At 46.1% G+C, this 12,735-nt stretch overlaps 1 protein-coding gene across 1 annotated transcript; it reads left to right on the top strand.

Annotated features, from left to right (window-relative positions):
* The first annotated feature begins 4,055 nt into the window (after window positions 1-4,055).
* On the top strand, window positions 4,056-12,681 carry acta2 (actin alpha 2, smooth muscle). The gene is made up of 9 exons (XM_038991143.1): window positions 4,056-4,162; window positions 6,348-6,522; window positions 6,781-6,909; window positions 7,892-8,002; window positions 10,487-10,571; window positions 10,878-11,039; window positions 11,163-11,354; window positions 11,485-11,666; window positions 12,068-12,681. Exons 2-9 carry the CDS (start codon window positions 6,394-6,396, stop codon window positions 12,209-12,211), a joined length of 1,134 nt encoding a protein of 377 aa, XP_038847071.1. The 5' UTR covers window positions 4,056-4,162; window positions 6,348-6,393; the 3' UTR covers window positions 12,212-12,681.
* The last annotated feature ends 54 nt before the right edge of the window (window positions 12,682-12,735 follow it).

The raw sequence follows: 12,735 nt of genomic DNA, 5'->3' as shown, positions 1-12,735 counted from the left end.
ATTCAGGAACTGAATTTGTCTATTTTGTACTGAGGTACTGCATTGTACTGATGTACTACCTCAGAATTTGTACTGAGGTACTGCATCTATACACGAGTTAACTAACACAATTTGTCCCAGACATATTGACACTAGGAATTTTAGAATACAGTAGCCCACTAGAATGCAGCATACAGTAAGTAGCCTCGCTCTCTCTCTCGCTCTCTCTCTCGCTCTCTCTCTCTCTCACAAAATGGGCTCGGGCTCAGGACTTGCTTGCGAGGAGTCGCCATAAGACATTCCAGAGCTGGTTGTGAGCAGATGCCTGGGACATCCTTTAAGAGCACAGCTGCTTTGCCATTTTGGGTCAAAGCACATGCCAATGGAGCAGGGCCCTTCTGCACGCACTGCCCTGTTGATGTCTGCTGTTATGGACTGATGTCAGATGGGGTTTAATGTGGAGAGGGGTATTATCAGTGTTGATAGTTGGAACCATAGCAACAGTAGCTGTGTTGAGGGAGATGTAATGGCCTTAGAACACGTGTCCAGCTCATTCCACGGAGGGCCGAGTGCCTGCGGGTTTTCGCTTCTCCGTTGTCCTTGATTGATAAATGAAGGTCAGTAACTGGTAAAGAACTCCACACACCTGGTTGTCTAGGTGTTAATTGAAAGAAAAAAGAAAAACCTGGAGACATAAGGCCCTCCATGGAATGAGTTTGACACCTCTGGTCTAGACTCACTTTCCCCATAAATGCCGCAGACTCAATTCAATGAACGAGGCATGAGTGGACGATAGTGAGAGAGAGATGACTGTAAAGTCATGTGGCACAAGGGTATAGTGACGACTCACATCTTCCTGTTAGAACCTCTCAAATAGACAACAACTTGTCGTCTGTACTTGGTATAGTTGCGTAATGCTGTATACTGTACCCATGGTCTTCTGAAAGGTCTTTCAAAACAAGGCTTACTGAATTAGTTACTGTAGTTACTATAATTTAGGCACACATATGTCTTCAATGAGGGGAATAATGAGAGGAGGTCTCATAATAAAGAATAAAAGTCCCTGCAGGAGCGGACAGGAAGTATATAGTGCAGCTAAACACTGACTGACAGGGTTCAAAGGTTATCTTTAGTTGAACATGCAGGATGTTTTTTCACCTGCAGTAATGCGTAGACGCAGACACTCACACAAGCGATAGATTGAGGGTATAATGTTTTTCTTTTACCAGACCACACCTACAGTGGGATGATTTCTTCCCTACATGCCTTGCGGGGAGCGTGGTCTGCCAAGTCTCCTTACTTACTGAACAGCTCCTTTTTTGGTGCTGCATCAAACTCTGCTGTACGCTGTTACTGTAGCTGAGTGGGAGGCACACCAGTAGCTTTCCTTCAATGTGTAAAGCTGACCTCCAATTTGAGTGATTTCACTCTGAAAGACAGTGATAAACACTAGTCATGCTAGTGTTGCAAATATCATGTATCTTTACTGGGGCTCCCTGTGCTTTGATAGACAAGTGTCTGACTAGCTAGACAATATGAGGAGAACTGTGTACTGTTGAATCATTTAGGCTTTGTTTGACAATGAATGAAAAGTGTGATACCATGTTACATTTGGCCATCCAGCTGTACGGCATCTTGTTATTAATTTCAAGTATTAGAAATATGAACAAAATGAAGAGCACCATCAGCCTAGAATGGAGTCTAGAATGGAGTCTAGACAACAACAAGACACATTTATTTTTGATAGCAGATCTTACATTCCAAGCATTGTTTCCATTAAACAGTTTCAGGCCCTGTACTATTGGACATGACGAATCCTTTAATACAACAGGACTGAGAATCCCCTCGGACCCACAAAGTAAGAAGCAAGCTCAGTAAACTGTAATCGTCATGACAGCAGAACATGATCATGATAGAAGAGTTATATCAAGATTTATGCCAGAGAAAGACAAATTCTGTGAGAAAAAAAAAGAACATCTCAATTTGCTGTAACTTGAAAGCTGTTGATTATTGGATGACAACTACAGTCATTTGGTGGCGATTCCTGACAATTTGAACTGTTTCAGAGGGAATGGTATACCATTTGCAGGACAATTCATATTCACTTACAATAGCCTGCCTCAATTACAGTATGTTCAGTTAGTTCAATCACAAACCCAATAGTCCACCAGTCATGCTGATAATATTCTTTCTCTCTTACTTCCTTATTCTCTCTCTCTATCTTTCCCCGCCCACCACCACCCCCCTTTCTCCCCACCCTGCTCTCCTCCATCTCCCTCTCTCCCCTACTCTCTCCATCCTGATATGGCTTTGTGCTGGCCATTGTCCGTGCGTTGTCGTAGCGTAGCATACCTCATCAGACAGAGAGAGAGACTGCAGGGAGTCTGCTGGGACATGAGGCAACACCCGGTCAATCCGTCTGATGTTTACAGTATGTGGTCCCACCAGCGCAGATGACTGCTGTCCCGTTCCCAGCTTATGACTCCTCTTACAGTTCAATAATAACTACACCTAGTTTAAACTTAAAGGGCCACTTTAGCTTTTGACTGTAGAATGAAACATTTATGTTTTCACGTATGTAGGCTGGACAGTGGTTTGGTGTTGGAGACAATGAACATGTGAAAAATTGGTGAAGTGCTCCTTTCATATAAACGCTGCTGGAAGACACTGACCCCTTGACTGTTAGAGGAGGGTGATGTGGGCTTTGCCATACTAAGAGCCAGCGACTTAACAGGCCGTTCACTGTGGGTCTCAGTGCTGTGACAATGTGCAGTTGGTGACAGGTTCTTTTGGCACCTTTCTTTAGTTCTGTAAAGCCTCAACTTCACTGTTCCCTGCTGTGGTCTCGAGGCCCATCCACTGAGCAGCCGCTCACAAACGGTAGCATTTTCATTCCGTAGTGGGTTGTCACAGACTGTTACAAGTTGGGTTGCAAGGTAATTTCAAGGACACACTGAGAAAAATTGTGTAGCATGACAATCTGGCATTTTGAAAGGTTAGGATATTCCATAGTTAGAGAATTCAACTGACCTTTTCCTCAACACCAACTGACAAGTAAGAATATACCCTCACACTGTTTGAATGTTTCAACATCTAACTGATGCCAATTCAAGCAGCACCTAGATGCTGTATTTGTGACCTGACTCGTGTCATTCTTACTACACGGGAATGCCACTGTCTGTGTGTGTGAGGGCTTGCTACCCGGGAACGCCACTGTCTGTGTGTGAAGGCTTGCTACACGGGAATGCCACTGTGTTTGTGAGGGCTTGCTACACGGGAATGCCACTGTCTGTGTGTGTGAAGGCTTGCTACACGGGAATGCCACTGTCTGTGTGTGTGAGGGATTGCTACACGGGAATGCCACTGTCTGTGTGAGGGCTTGCTACCCGGGAACGCCACTGTCTGTGTGTGTGTGAGGGCTTGCTACACGGGAATGCCACTGTCTGTGTGTGTGAAGGTTTGCTACATGGGAATGCCACTGTCTGTGTGTGTGTGAAGGCTTGCTACACGGGAATGCCACTGTCTGTGTGTGAGGGAATGCTACACGGGAATGCCACTGTCTGTGTGAGGGCTTGCTACCCGGGAATGCCACTGTCTGTGTGTGAAGGCTTGCTACACGGGAATGCCACTGTCTGTGTGTGTGAGGGCTTGCTACACAGGAATGCCACTGTCTGTGTGTGTGAGGGCTTGCTACACGGGAATGCCACTGTCTGTGTGTGTTAGGGCTTGCTACACGGGAATGCCACTGTCTGTGTGTGTGAGGGATTGCTACACGGGAATGCCTCTGTGTGTGTGAGGGATTGCTACACGGGAATGCCACTGTCTGTGTGTGTGAGGGCTTGTTTGTCACAGGGGGCAGTCCTGCAAGCTCTGTGCTGTGTGTTTATGTTCCAGCATGGTGAGATCTCCTGCCTTTCACAGAAAAAAAGGCCCCTGGAATGCCCTGAATGATGTGACTGGGCCCTCCGCAGAAGCAATTGGATTGGACTGTTTTTCCCCGGCCATCCCTATAAGGCTCTGGCTGAGTGAGGCAGACAGGGAGAGTGCGGCCCCGGCTCCATGTTTGGGATGTGGGAGGGGTAAGTGCAGGATGGGGGCTGGCTGGGAGCTACATAAAGTCTCCCCAGGCCAGTGAGAGGGCACACCATCCCTGAGCGGCAAACCCCGGCCAAGCACTGTCAGGGTAAGTGGACCACCACCTCACCTCTCCTGTCCTCCTCTCTCTTCCCTGTTCCTCCTCTCATCCCCTCGTTGTCCTCTCTCCTGCCTACTCCTCTCCTACACGCTTAGAAAAAAGGTTCCAAAAGGGTTCTTTGGCTGTCCCCATAGGAGAACCCTTTTTGGTTCCAGATAGAATTATTTTGGCATCGCAGTATAACCCTCTGTGTAAAGGGTTCTACATGGAATTCAAAGGGGTTCTACCTTGAGCCAAAAGGGTTATATCTGGAACCAAAAAGGGTTCTTCAAAGGGCTATCCTATGGGGACAGCTGAAGAACCCTTTCAGGTTCTAGATATAACCTTTTTTCTTAAGTGTACCCTCTTTTATCCTCTCCTCTCCTCTGCACATTCTCCTCTGCTCTCATCTCCTCCGCTCGGTTCTCCTCTTCTCCGTTCTGTTCTGCTCTCCTCTGCTCTCCTTTGATCTCCACTTCTCTCCTCTGCTCTCCTCTACTCCTGCCTTCCTGTCTGCCCGACTGCCTCAAGTCAACAACTGCTAAATTGTCGGCTGCTAATCTGCTAGTCTGAGTCAACCGCAGGGGTCAGCACCTTACAGTGCAGACTGCTTCTCAATCAATTTAAACCAGGCTCATTAGGCTTGATGAGCTTTGGCTGATCTCACAGGCGCATGTTAATGAAAGACAGGTGTTTAGACATCTCACAGCTAAGTCACTGGGGTCTGTTGTGGGTATTAAGTGTCACAGTAGATGAGATCCTAAGCCTGGTGGTGTTGTGGTTTATTAAGAACTTGTGGTTGAAGAAGTTAGTGTTGCTGCTAATGCTGTAACTTGCTTGAAACAGTGTGGTAGAATGTCACAGTAGTAAATGCTAGAACTGTCTTGTTGATATTCTGGTATATGCTAAGCTACCTATTATGCATAATTTTTTCAGCTGGTTGATTATGATATTAGACATCTGTTGCCATAAGTCCCATAATGCAATAGAAACATAGTCTCAAATTCTTGTAAGGTCTCTTGGGGAAAGTCAGGTTGATAGGTTGTAAGGTCTCTTGGGGAAAGTCAGGTTGATAGGTTGTAAGGTCTCTTGGGGAAAGTCAGTTTGATAGGTTGTAAGGTCTCTTGGGGAAAGTCAGGTTGATAGGTTGTAAGGTCTCTTGGGGAAAGTCAGGTTGATAGGTTGTAAGGTCTCTTGGGAACTCAGTCAGTTTTTGAAAACATCGTACACCGTTTTGAAATGAGTAAAGGTTTTGAAATGTGCAAAGGGAATAATGGCTGGATGCATACAGGGGCCTCTGTCATGTTATTGGAGAGTTCAACACTGGTCAACTTTCAGCACTGAACTCCATCATAGCTGCTCATGGTACCCTCTGCTGGAAAGCTTAGGAAATCCTTTATTCTGAAGGTTTATGACTAAATATGGTTCTGCTGGAATCTACTGCCCTCTCTCTCTCCCTCTCTCCCCCTCTCTCTCTCTCCCCCCCTCTCTCCCTCCCATCCCCGTCTTTTTTTCTATCCTTTTTTGTAAACGATTGTAGATAGGCAGGGCCAGAGAGAGAGGGAGTGAGGTTTGCACAGTCCAGTCCAAAGACAGACATGACTCTGCATCATTTCCTAATTAGGAAGTTTTCCCAGGGTGCTGCATCCATTCATTAGAGACTGGAGTTCAACCCTAACCTTAACTAAAGAGTGTTTTAGGATAACTCCTATGGGGAGTTTTGATCTTAAGCATATATGCTTTGCTATTAATGTTAAATGTTTACAGTATTATAACATTATATAACAATGTGCTTCATAGGATGTTGGTGGACTGTATTTATATTATACTCTAAGCACAGGTCAACTTTCCAAATTGACTTTTTCACTTTCAATAGGAATAGCCTCATCCTTTCTTCACACTTTGGTAGTCCAGTGGATTTGCCTGAGCCATGTATTCCTGAATGAATTAACGTAAATACTTGCCACACCAGTTTAAACATTTTATGGTTTACGTTTTTTATGAATTCACCTCAGAAGGGTGTGGTCACACACTACTTTAGAGGGATAGACCTACTCTCTCTCTCTCACACACACACACACACACACACACACACACACACACACACACACACACACACACACACACACACACACACACACAAATCTATCACTCTGAAGATGTTAACACACTTTCCTCTCTGTTGCCCCTGCAGTGATTGTCTCCAGTCGGAGTAAGGAACGTAAAGCAAAGAATTGACAATGTGTGACGATGAAGAGAGCACCGCCCTTGTGTGTGACAATGGCTCCGGTCTGTGCAAGGCAGGCTTTGCCGGGGACGACGCCCCGAGAGCAGTATTCCCCTCCATCGTGGGCCGTCCCAGACATCAGGTGAGCCACCATTCGTTCATTAAAAGACAGGCTGGATGTAACTTCTGATTGGGTGATGAGAATGCATCCACTTTTTTGTCCGTATTCTTTCATGGTCCTTGGTATATTCTTAATTTAAAGCATAATTCTTTGATTTTATACCCATCATGGTTTAAGACTCAACACAGCAAGGCCTATTTGTTGAATTTCAGTGCTAGCAATGGCATCCACTTTACAGTGTGGTGAGTGTGCTTCTGAGCAGCCGGTTTCTCTCCCCAGGGTGTGATGGTGGGCATGGGACAGAAAGACAGTTATGTGGGTGACGAGGCGCAGAGCAAAAGAGGTATTCTGACCCTGAAGTACCCCATCGAACACGGCATCATCACAAACTGGGATGACATGGAAAAAGTAAGCCTACCACACCCTACCTCACCTCACCCCACCCTACCCTACCCTACCATACCCTACCACACCCTACCTCACCCCACCCTACCACACCCTACCGCACTCTACCTTACCCTACCCTACCACACCCTACCATACCCTACCACACCCTACCTCACCCCACCCCACCCTAACCTACCCCACCCTACCCCACCCCACCTTACCCCACCCTACCCTACCACACCCTACCTCACCCTAACCTACCTCACCCTACCCCACCCTACCCTACCACACCCTACTACACCCTACCTCACCCCACCCTACCCTACCACACCTTACCTCATCCCACCCCACCCTACCACACCCTACCACACCAGACCCTACCTCACCCCACCCTACCCTACCTCACCCCACCCTACCACACCCAACCCTACCCTGCCACACGCTACACCACCCCACTCTACCACACTACCCTACCCTACCTTACCTCATCCCACCCTACCATACCCTATCACACCCTACCTCACCCCACCCCACCCTACCCCACCACACCTTACCTCATCCCACCCTACCTCACCTCACCCCATCCTACCCTACCACACCCTACTCTGCCACACGCTACACCACCCCACCCTACCTCACTACCCTACCCTACCACACACTACCCTACCACACCCTACTACACTACCCTACCCTACCCCATCCTACCACACCCTACCCAACAATGACACAGACTCAGGATTCAGACGATTTTAAAACAATATAATTGGAAAACAGTGACACACTCTAACATGGAATTTGATGTACTTTGTGATTTTCCATCATGGCACTCAAAAGTAGCCTCAGCCAACACAACTCCCCGGGTGGCACTTTGGGATTTATCCAGGGGCATTTAGATCCCGGATCTATTCTCAGAACTGTTACATGATAACAGAACGAGGATTTAGCTAAAGAGACCCCAGACATGTTCAGCGATGTTATGCTAATTATTGTCGATGATTGGCAGATCTGGCATCACTCCTTCTACAACGAGCTCCGTGTAGCTCCTGAGGAACACCCCACCCTGCTGACAGAGGCCCCCCTCAATCCCAAAGCCAACAGGGAGAAGATGACGCAGGTGATTTTTTTATTTTTTTATTTAACCTTTATTTAACTAGGCAAGTCAGTTAAGAACACATTTTTATTTACAATGACGACCTACCAAAAGGCTTCCTGCAGAGACGGGGGCTGGGATTAATAAATAAATAACATATAAATATAGGACAAAAGACACATCATGACAAGACAGACAACACAACACTACATAAAGAGAGACCTAAGACAACAACATAGTAAGGCAGAAACACATGACAGCACAGCATGGTAGCAACACAACATGACAACAACATGGTAGCAACACAACATGACAACAACATGGTAGCAACACAACATGACAACAACATGGTAGCAACACAACGTGACAACAACATGGTAGCAACACAACATGACAACAACATGGTAGCAACACAACATGACAACAACATGGTAGCAACACAACATGACAACAACATGGTAGCAACACAACGTGACAACAACATGGTAGCAACACAACATGACAACAACATGGTAGCAACACAACATGACAACAACATGGTAGCAACACAACATGACAACAACATGGTAGCAACACAACGTGACAACAACATGGTAGCAACACAACATGACAACAACATGGTAGCAACACAACATGACAACAACATGGTAGCAACACAACATGACAACAACATGGTAGCAACACAACGTGACAACAACATGGTAGCAACACAACATGACAACAACATGGTAGCAACACAACATGACAACATGGTAGCAACACAACATGACAACAACATGGTAGCAACACAACGTGACAACAACATGGTAGCAACACAACATGACAACAACATGGTAGCAACACAACATGACAACAACATGGTAGCAACACAACATGACAACATGGTAGCAACACAACGTGACAACAACATGGTAGCAACACAACATGACAACAACATGGTAGCAACACAACATGGTTGCGGCACAAAACATGGTACAACATTATTGGGCATAGACAACAGCACAAAGGGAAAGAAGGTAGAGACAACAATACATCACGCGAAGCAGCCACAGCTGTCATTAAGAGTGTCCATGACTGAGTCTTTGAGTTAAGAGATTGAGATAAAACTGTCCAGTTTGAGTGTTTGTTGCAGCTCGTTCCAGTCTCTAGCTGCAGCGAACTGAAAAGAGGAGCGACCCAGGGATGTGTGTGCTTTGGGGACCTTTAACAGAATGTGACTGGCAGAACGGGTGTTGTATGTGGAGGTTGAGGGCTGCAGTAGATATCTCAGATAGGGGCGAGTGAGGCCTAAGAGGGTTTTATAAATAAGCATCAACCAGTGGGTCTTGTGACGGGTATACAGAGATGACCAGTTGACAGAGGAGTATAGAGTGCAGTGATGTGTCCTATAAGGAGCATTGGTGGCAAATCTGATGGCCGAATGGTAAAGAACATGTATCTGCTCGAGAGCACCCTTATCTGCCAATCTATGAATTGTCTCCGTAATCTAGCATGGGTGGGAAGGTAATCTGAATCAGGGTTAGTTTGGCAGCTGGGGTGAAAGAGGAGTGATTACGAGAGGAAACCAAGTCTAGATTTAACTTTAGCCTGCAGCTTTGATATGTGCTGAGAGAAGGACAGTGTACCGTCTAGCCATGCTCCCAAGTACTTGTATGATGTGACTACCTCAAGCTCTAAACCCTCAGAGGTAGTAATCACACCTGCGGGGAGAGGGGAATTTTTCTTACCAAACCACATAACCTTGTTCTGAACACCTCCAAAACAAAGGTCAAGTGTAGAGAAAGCTTGTTGGACACTAAGAAAACTTTGTTGTAGAGCATTTAACACAAAATCCGGGGAGGGGCCAGCTGAGTATAAGACCGTATCATCTGCATATAAATGGATGAGAGAGCTTCCTACTGCCTGAGCTACGTTGTAGATGTAAATTGAGAAGAGCGTGGGGCCTAGGATCGAGCCTTGGGGTACTCCCTTGGTGACAGGCAGTGGCTGAGACAGCAGATTTTCTGACTTTATACACTGCACTCTTTGAGAGAGATAGTTAGCAAACCAGGCCAAAGACCCCTCAGAGACCAATACTCCTTAGCCGGCCCACAAGAATGGAATGGTCTACTGTATCAAAATCTTTGGCCAAGTCAATAAAAATAGCAGCACAACATTGCTTAGAATCAAGGGCAATGGTGACATCATTGAGGACCTTTAAGGTTGCATTAACACATCCATAACCTGAGCGGAAACCAGATTGCATACCAGAGTGAATACTATAGACATCAAGAACTATTCTACTGTAGACATCAAGAAAGTGATGACTACATACACCACAACTAGGACTTGTTCCAATGTATATCTTCAACCCAGCCTTTCAAGACTGTGTAATACACCTAATATAAACAGTAGGAATTTGTTACATGATGCTGAGTGTATGATTGGTGCAATTAGAATGATATGCTCACTGTCAAAATGTTAGTGTGGAAAATAACACTGTAACCTAAACAAATCCTCCTGCTCTAGATTATGTTCGAGACCTTCAACGTTCCAGCCATGTACGTAGCTATCCAGGCCGTGCTGTCACTTTATGCCTCTGGGCGCACAACAGGTCAGTATAGGACACTAGTCAAAACCAGCCTCATTTTACACTGACCATTCAGTCCCACTGAGCCCAAACTTGTTTACTCCCAAAACTGTCCTCCCAAAACGTTGTTCTCCCAAGCCTGTCCTCCCTAACCTGTGTCATCCCAAAATGGTGTCCTCCTATACCACCCAAACCTGTGTCCTCTCAAACTTGTGTCCTCTCAAACTTGTGTCCTCTCAAACCTGTGTCCTCCCAAACCTGTGTCCTCCCAAACCTGTGTCCTCCCAAACCTGTGTCCTCCTAAACCTGTGTTCTCCTAAACCTCCACAGGTATTGTCCTTGACTCTGGTGATGGTGTCACCCACAATGTCCCCATATATGAGGGTTATGCCCTGCCTCACGCCATCATGCGCCTGGACCTGGCTGGCCGTGATCTCACTGACTACCTCATGAAGATTCTGACCGAGCGGGGCTACTCATTCGTCACCACAGGTCAGTAGAAACTATGGGATGCTATAAACCAGAGGCCTATGCAGACACAGAAGTGTTGTTCTGCCAAGCTACAAATCAATCTAAGTTCTTGTTCTGACCTCACCCTTATTCTCCTCTCTCTAGCTGAGAGAGAAATTGTTCGTGACATCAAAGAAAAGTTGTGCTACGTCGCTCTGGACTTTGAGAATGAGATGGCCACCGCTGCCACCTCCTCCTCTCTGGAGAAGAGCTATGAGCTGCCCGACGGTCAGGTCATCACCATCGGCAACGAGAGGTTCCGCTGCCCGGAAACCCTCTTCCAGCCCTCCTTCATCGGTAATCCCTCGCTCCTTCTTTACCTCTTTCCACTCTCTCCGTTTGCCTTTCTCTCAACAGTTTGAAATAAATATCTATTCTCCCCACTGTCCCTTGTGACTCAGCATGATTTCCTCTGATTTCTCTCCAGGTATGGAGTCTGCCGGTATACATGAAACCACTTACAACAGCATCATGAAGTGTGACATTGACATTCGTAAGGACCTGTACGCCAACAACGTCCTGTCAGGAGGTACCACCATGTACCCTGGCATCGCAGACAGAATGCAGAAGGAGATCACAGCCCTGGCCCCCAGTACCATGAAGATCAAGGTGTGTTGATGCTACTAACATAGAGTTAACTTGCACGTCGCTGTGAGATGCTACTAACAGAGTTAACTTGCATGTCATAGTGAGATGCTATACAGTGATTTGAATTTATTCAATATGGTAGTCCTCATAACTGTAATGGTATATTTTTTCCATTCACCGCCAGTAATGATATTGTCCCATTTCAACATTGACGCAATTATCCTTTCCAGTTTTGACCTGGTTTCTATGAATAGAAATCATTGTCTTGATAAGTGTTTCAAAATGTCATGCAAGTTGTTGAGGCCCAATCTGAAGCTGAATGTCACTGATATTGTCTCACGAAGCTTTGGTGTACTGTATCTATTTACTACACATATGGGATTTCCTCACTCAGTATATTAAATGATATCTTGTGTTACCAGATTATCGCCCCACCTGAGAGGAAGTACTCGGTCTGGATCGGCGGCTCCATCCTGGCCTCCCTCTCCACCTTCCAGCAGATGTGGATCAGCAAGCAGGAGTACGACGAGGCCGGCCCTTCCATTGTGCATCGCAAGTGCTTCTAAACAAGGCCCAGAACCACCCACCCCAGCCCACTCCGTCCCTCCTGCCCCAAACTCTGCTCTCATTCTATTGCCTGTAAACTGTGAATGTGTACCCCATTTAACCTTGTGTGTTTCTGTCTTTGCACTGCCCACCCCTGCGTGAATGTTATGTGGTTGGTCATGTACCTTTCAAAGAAAAAAGCTTGAACGTGCAGCTGGTGTAAAACTTTGGGGACATTCCTAGGGCAATGTATGTATGTATGTATGTAGATTCCAGCGATGGCTATAGAAGCAAAGAAGCTGAATCTGTTCCACAGAGCTCGCATTCTCCCTCTTGTGTTCACTTTGTTCAGTACATCATCCCTGGATGTGGCCAGGTCTCTCGCATGGCTCAGATCACTGCTGAAAGCTTTAACAATCTGACGGTTTGTTAAGATCCATGTAAACATGAACGAACACCCAAGGAAGGAATAAAGCTCTCATACAAGGAACTCTGTCTGGCTCATACATTTATATTACAAGTGTTTAGAATATAATTACTATGA

Source organism: Salvelinus namaycush, chromosome 4 (assembly GCF_016432855.1).
Source record: "Salvelinus namaycush isolate Seneca chromosome 4, SaNama_1.0, whole genome shotgun sequence".
Lineage (NCBI taxonomy): Eukaryota > Metazoa > Chordata > Actinopteri > Salmoniformes > Salmonidae > Salvelinus > Salvelinus namaycush.
The sequence above is the reverse complement of the archived record's forward strand: the minus strand, read 5'-3'. Positions and strand labels throughout refer to the sequence as shown.

Coding starts and splice junctions, on each gene's coding strand:
- acta2 (XM_038991143.1), top strand. CDS start 6,394: ATGTGTGACGATGAAGAGAGCACCGCCCTTGTGTGTGACAATGGCTCC. Junction 6,910..7,891: donor ACTGGGATGACATGGAAAAA/GTAAGCCTACCA, acceptor GATGATTGGCAG/ATCTGGCATCACTCCTTCTA. Junction 11,040..11,162: donor CTACTCATTCGTCACCACAG/GTCAGTAGAAAC, acceptor TCCTCTCTCTAG/CTGAGAGAGAAATTGTTCGT.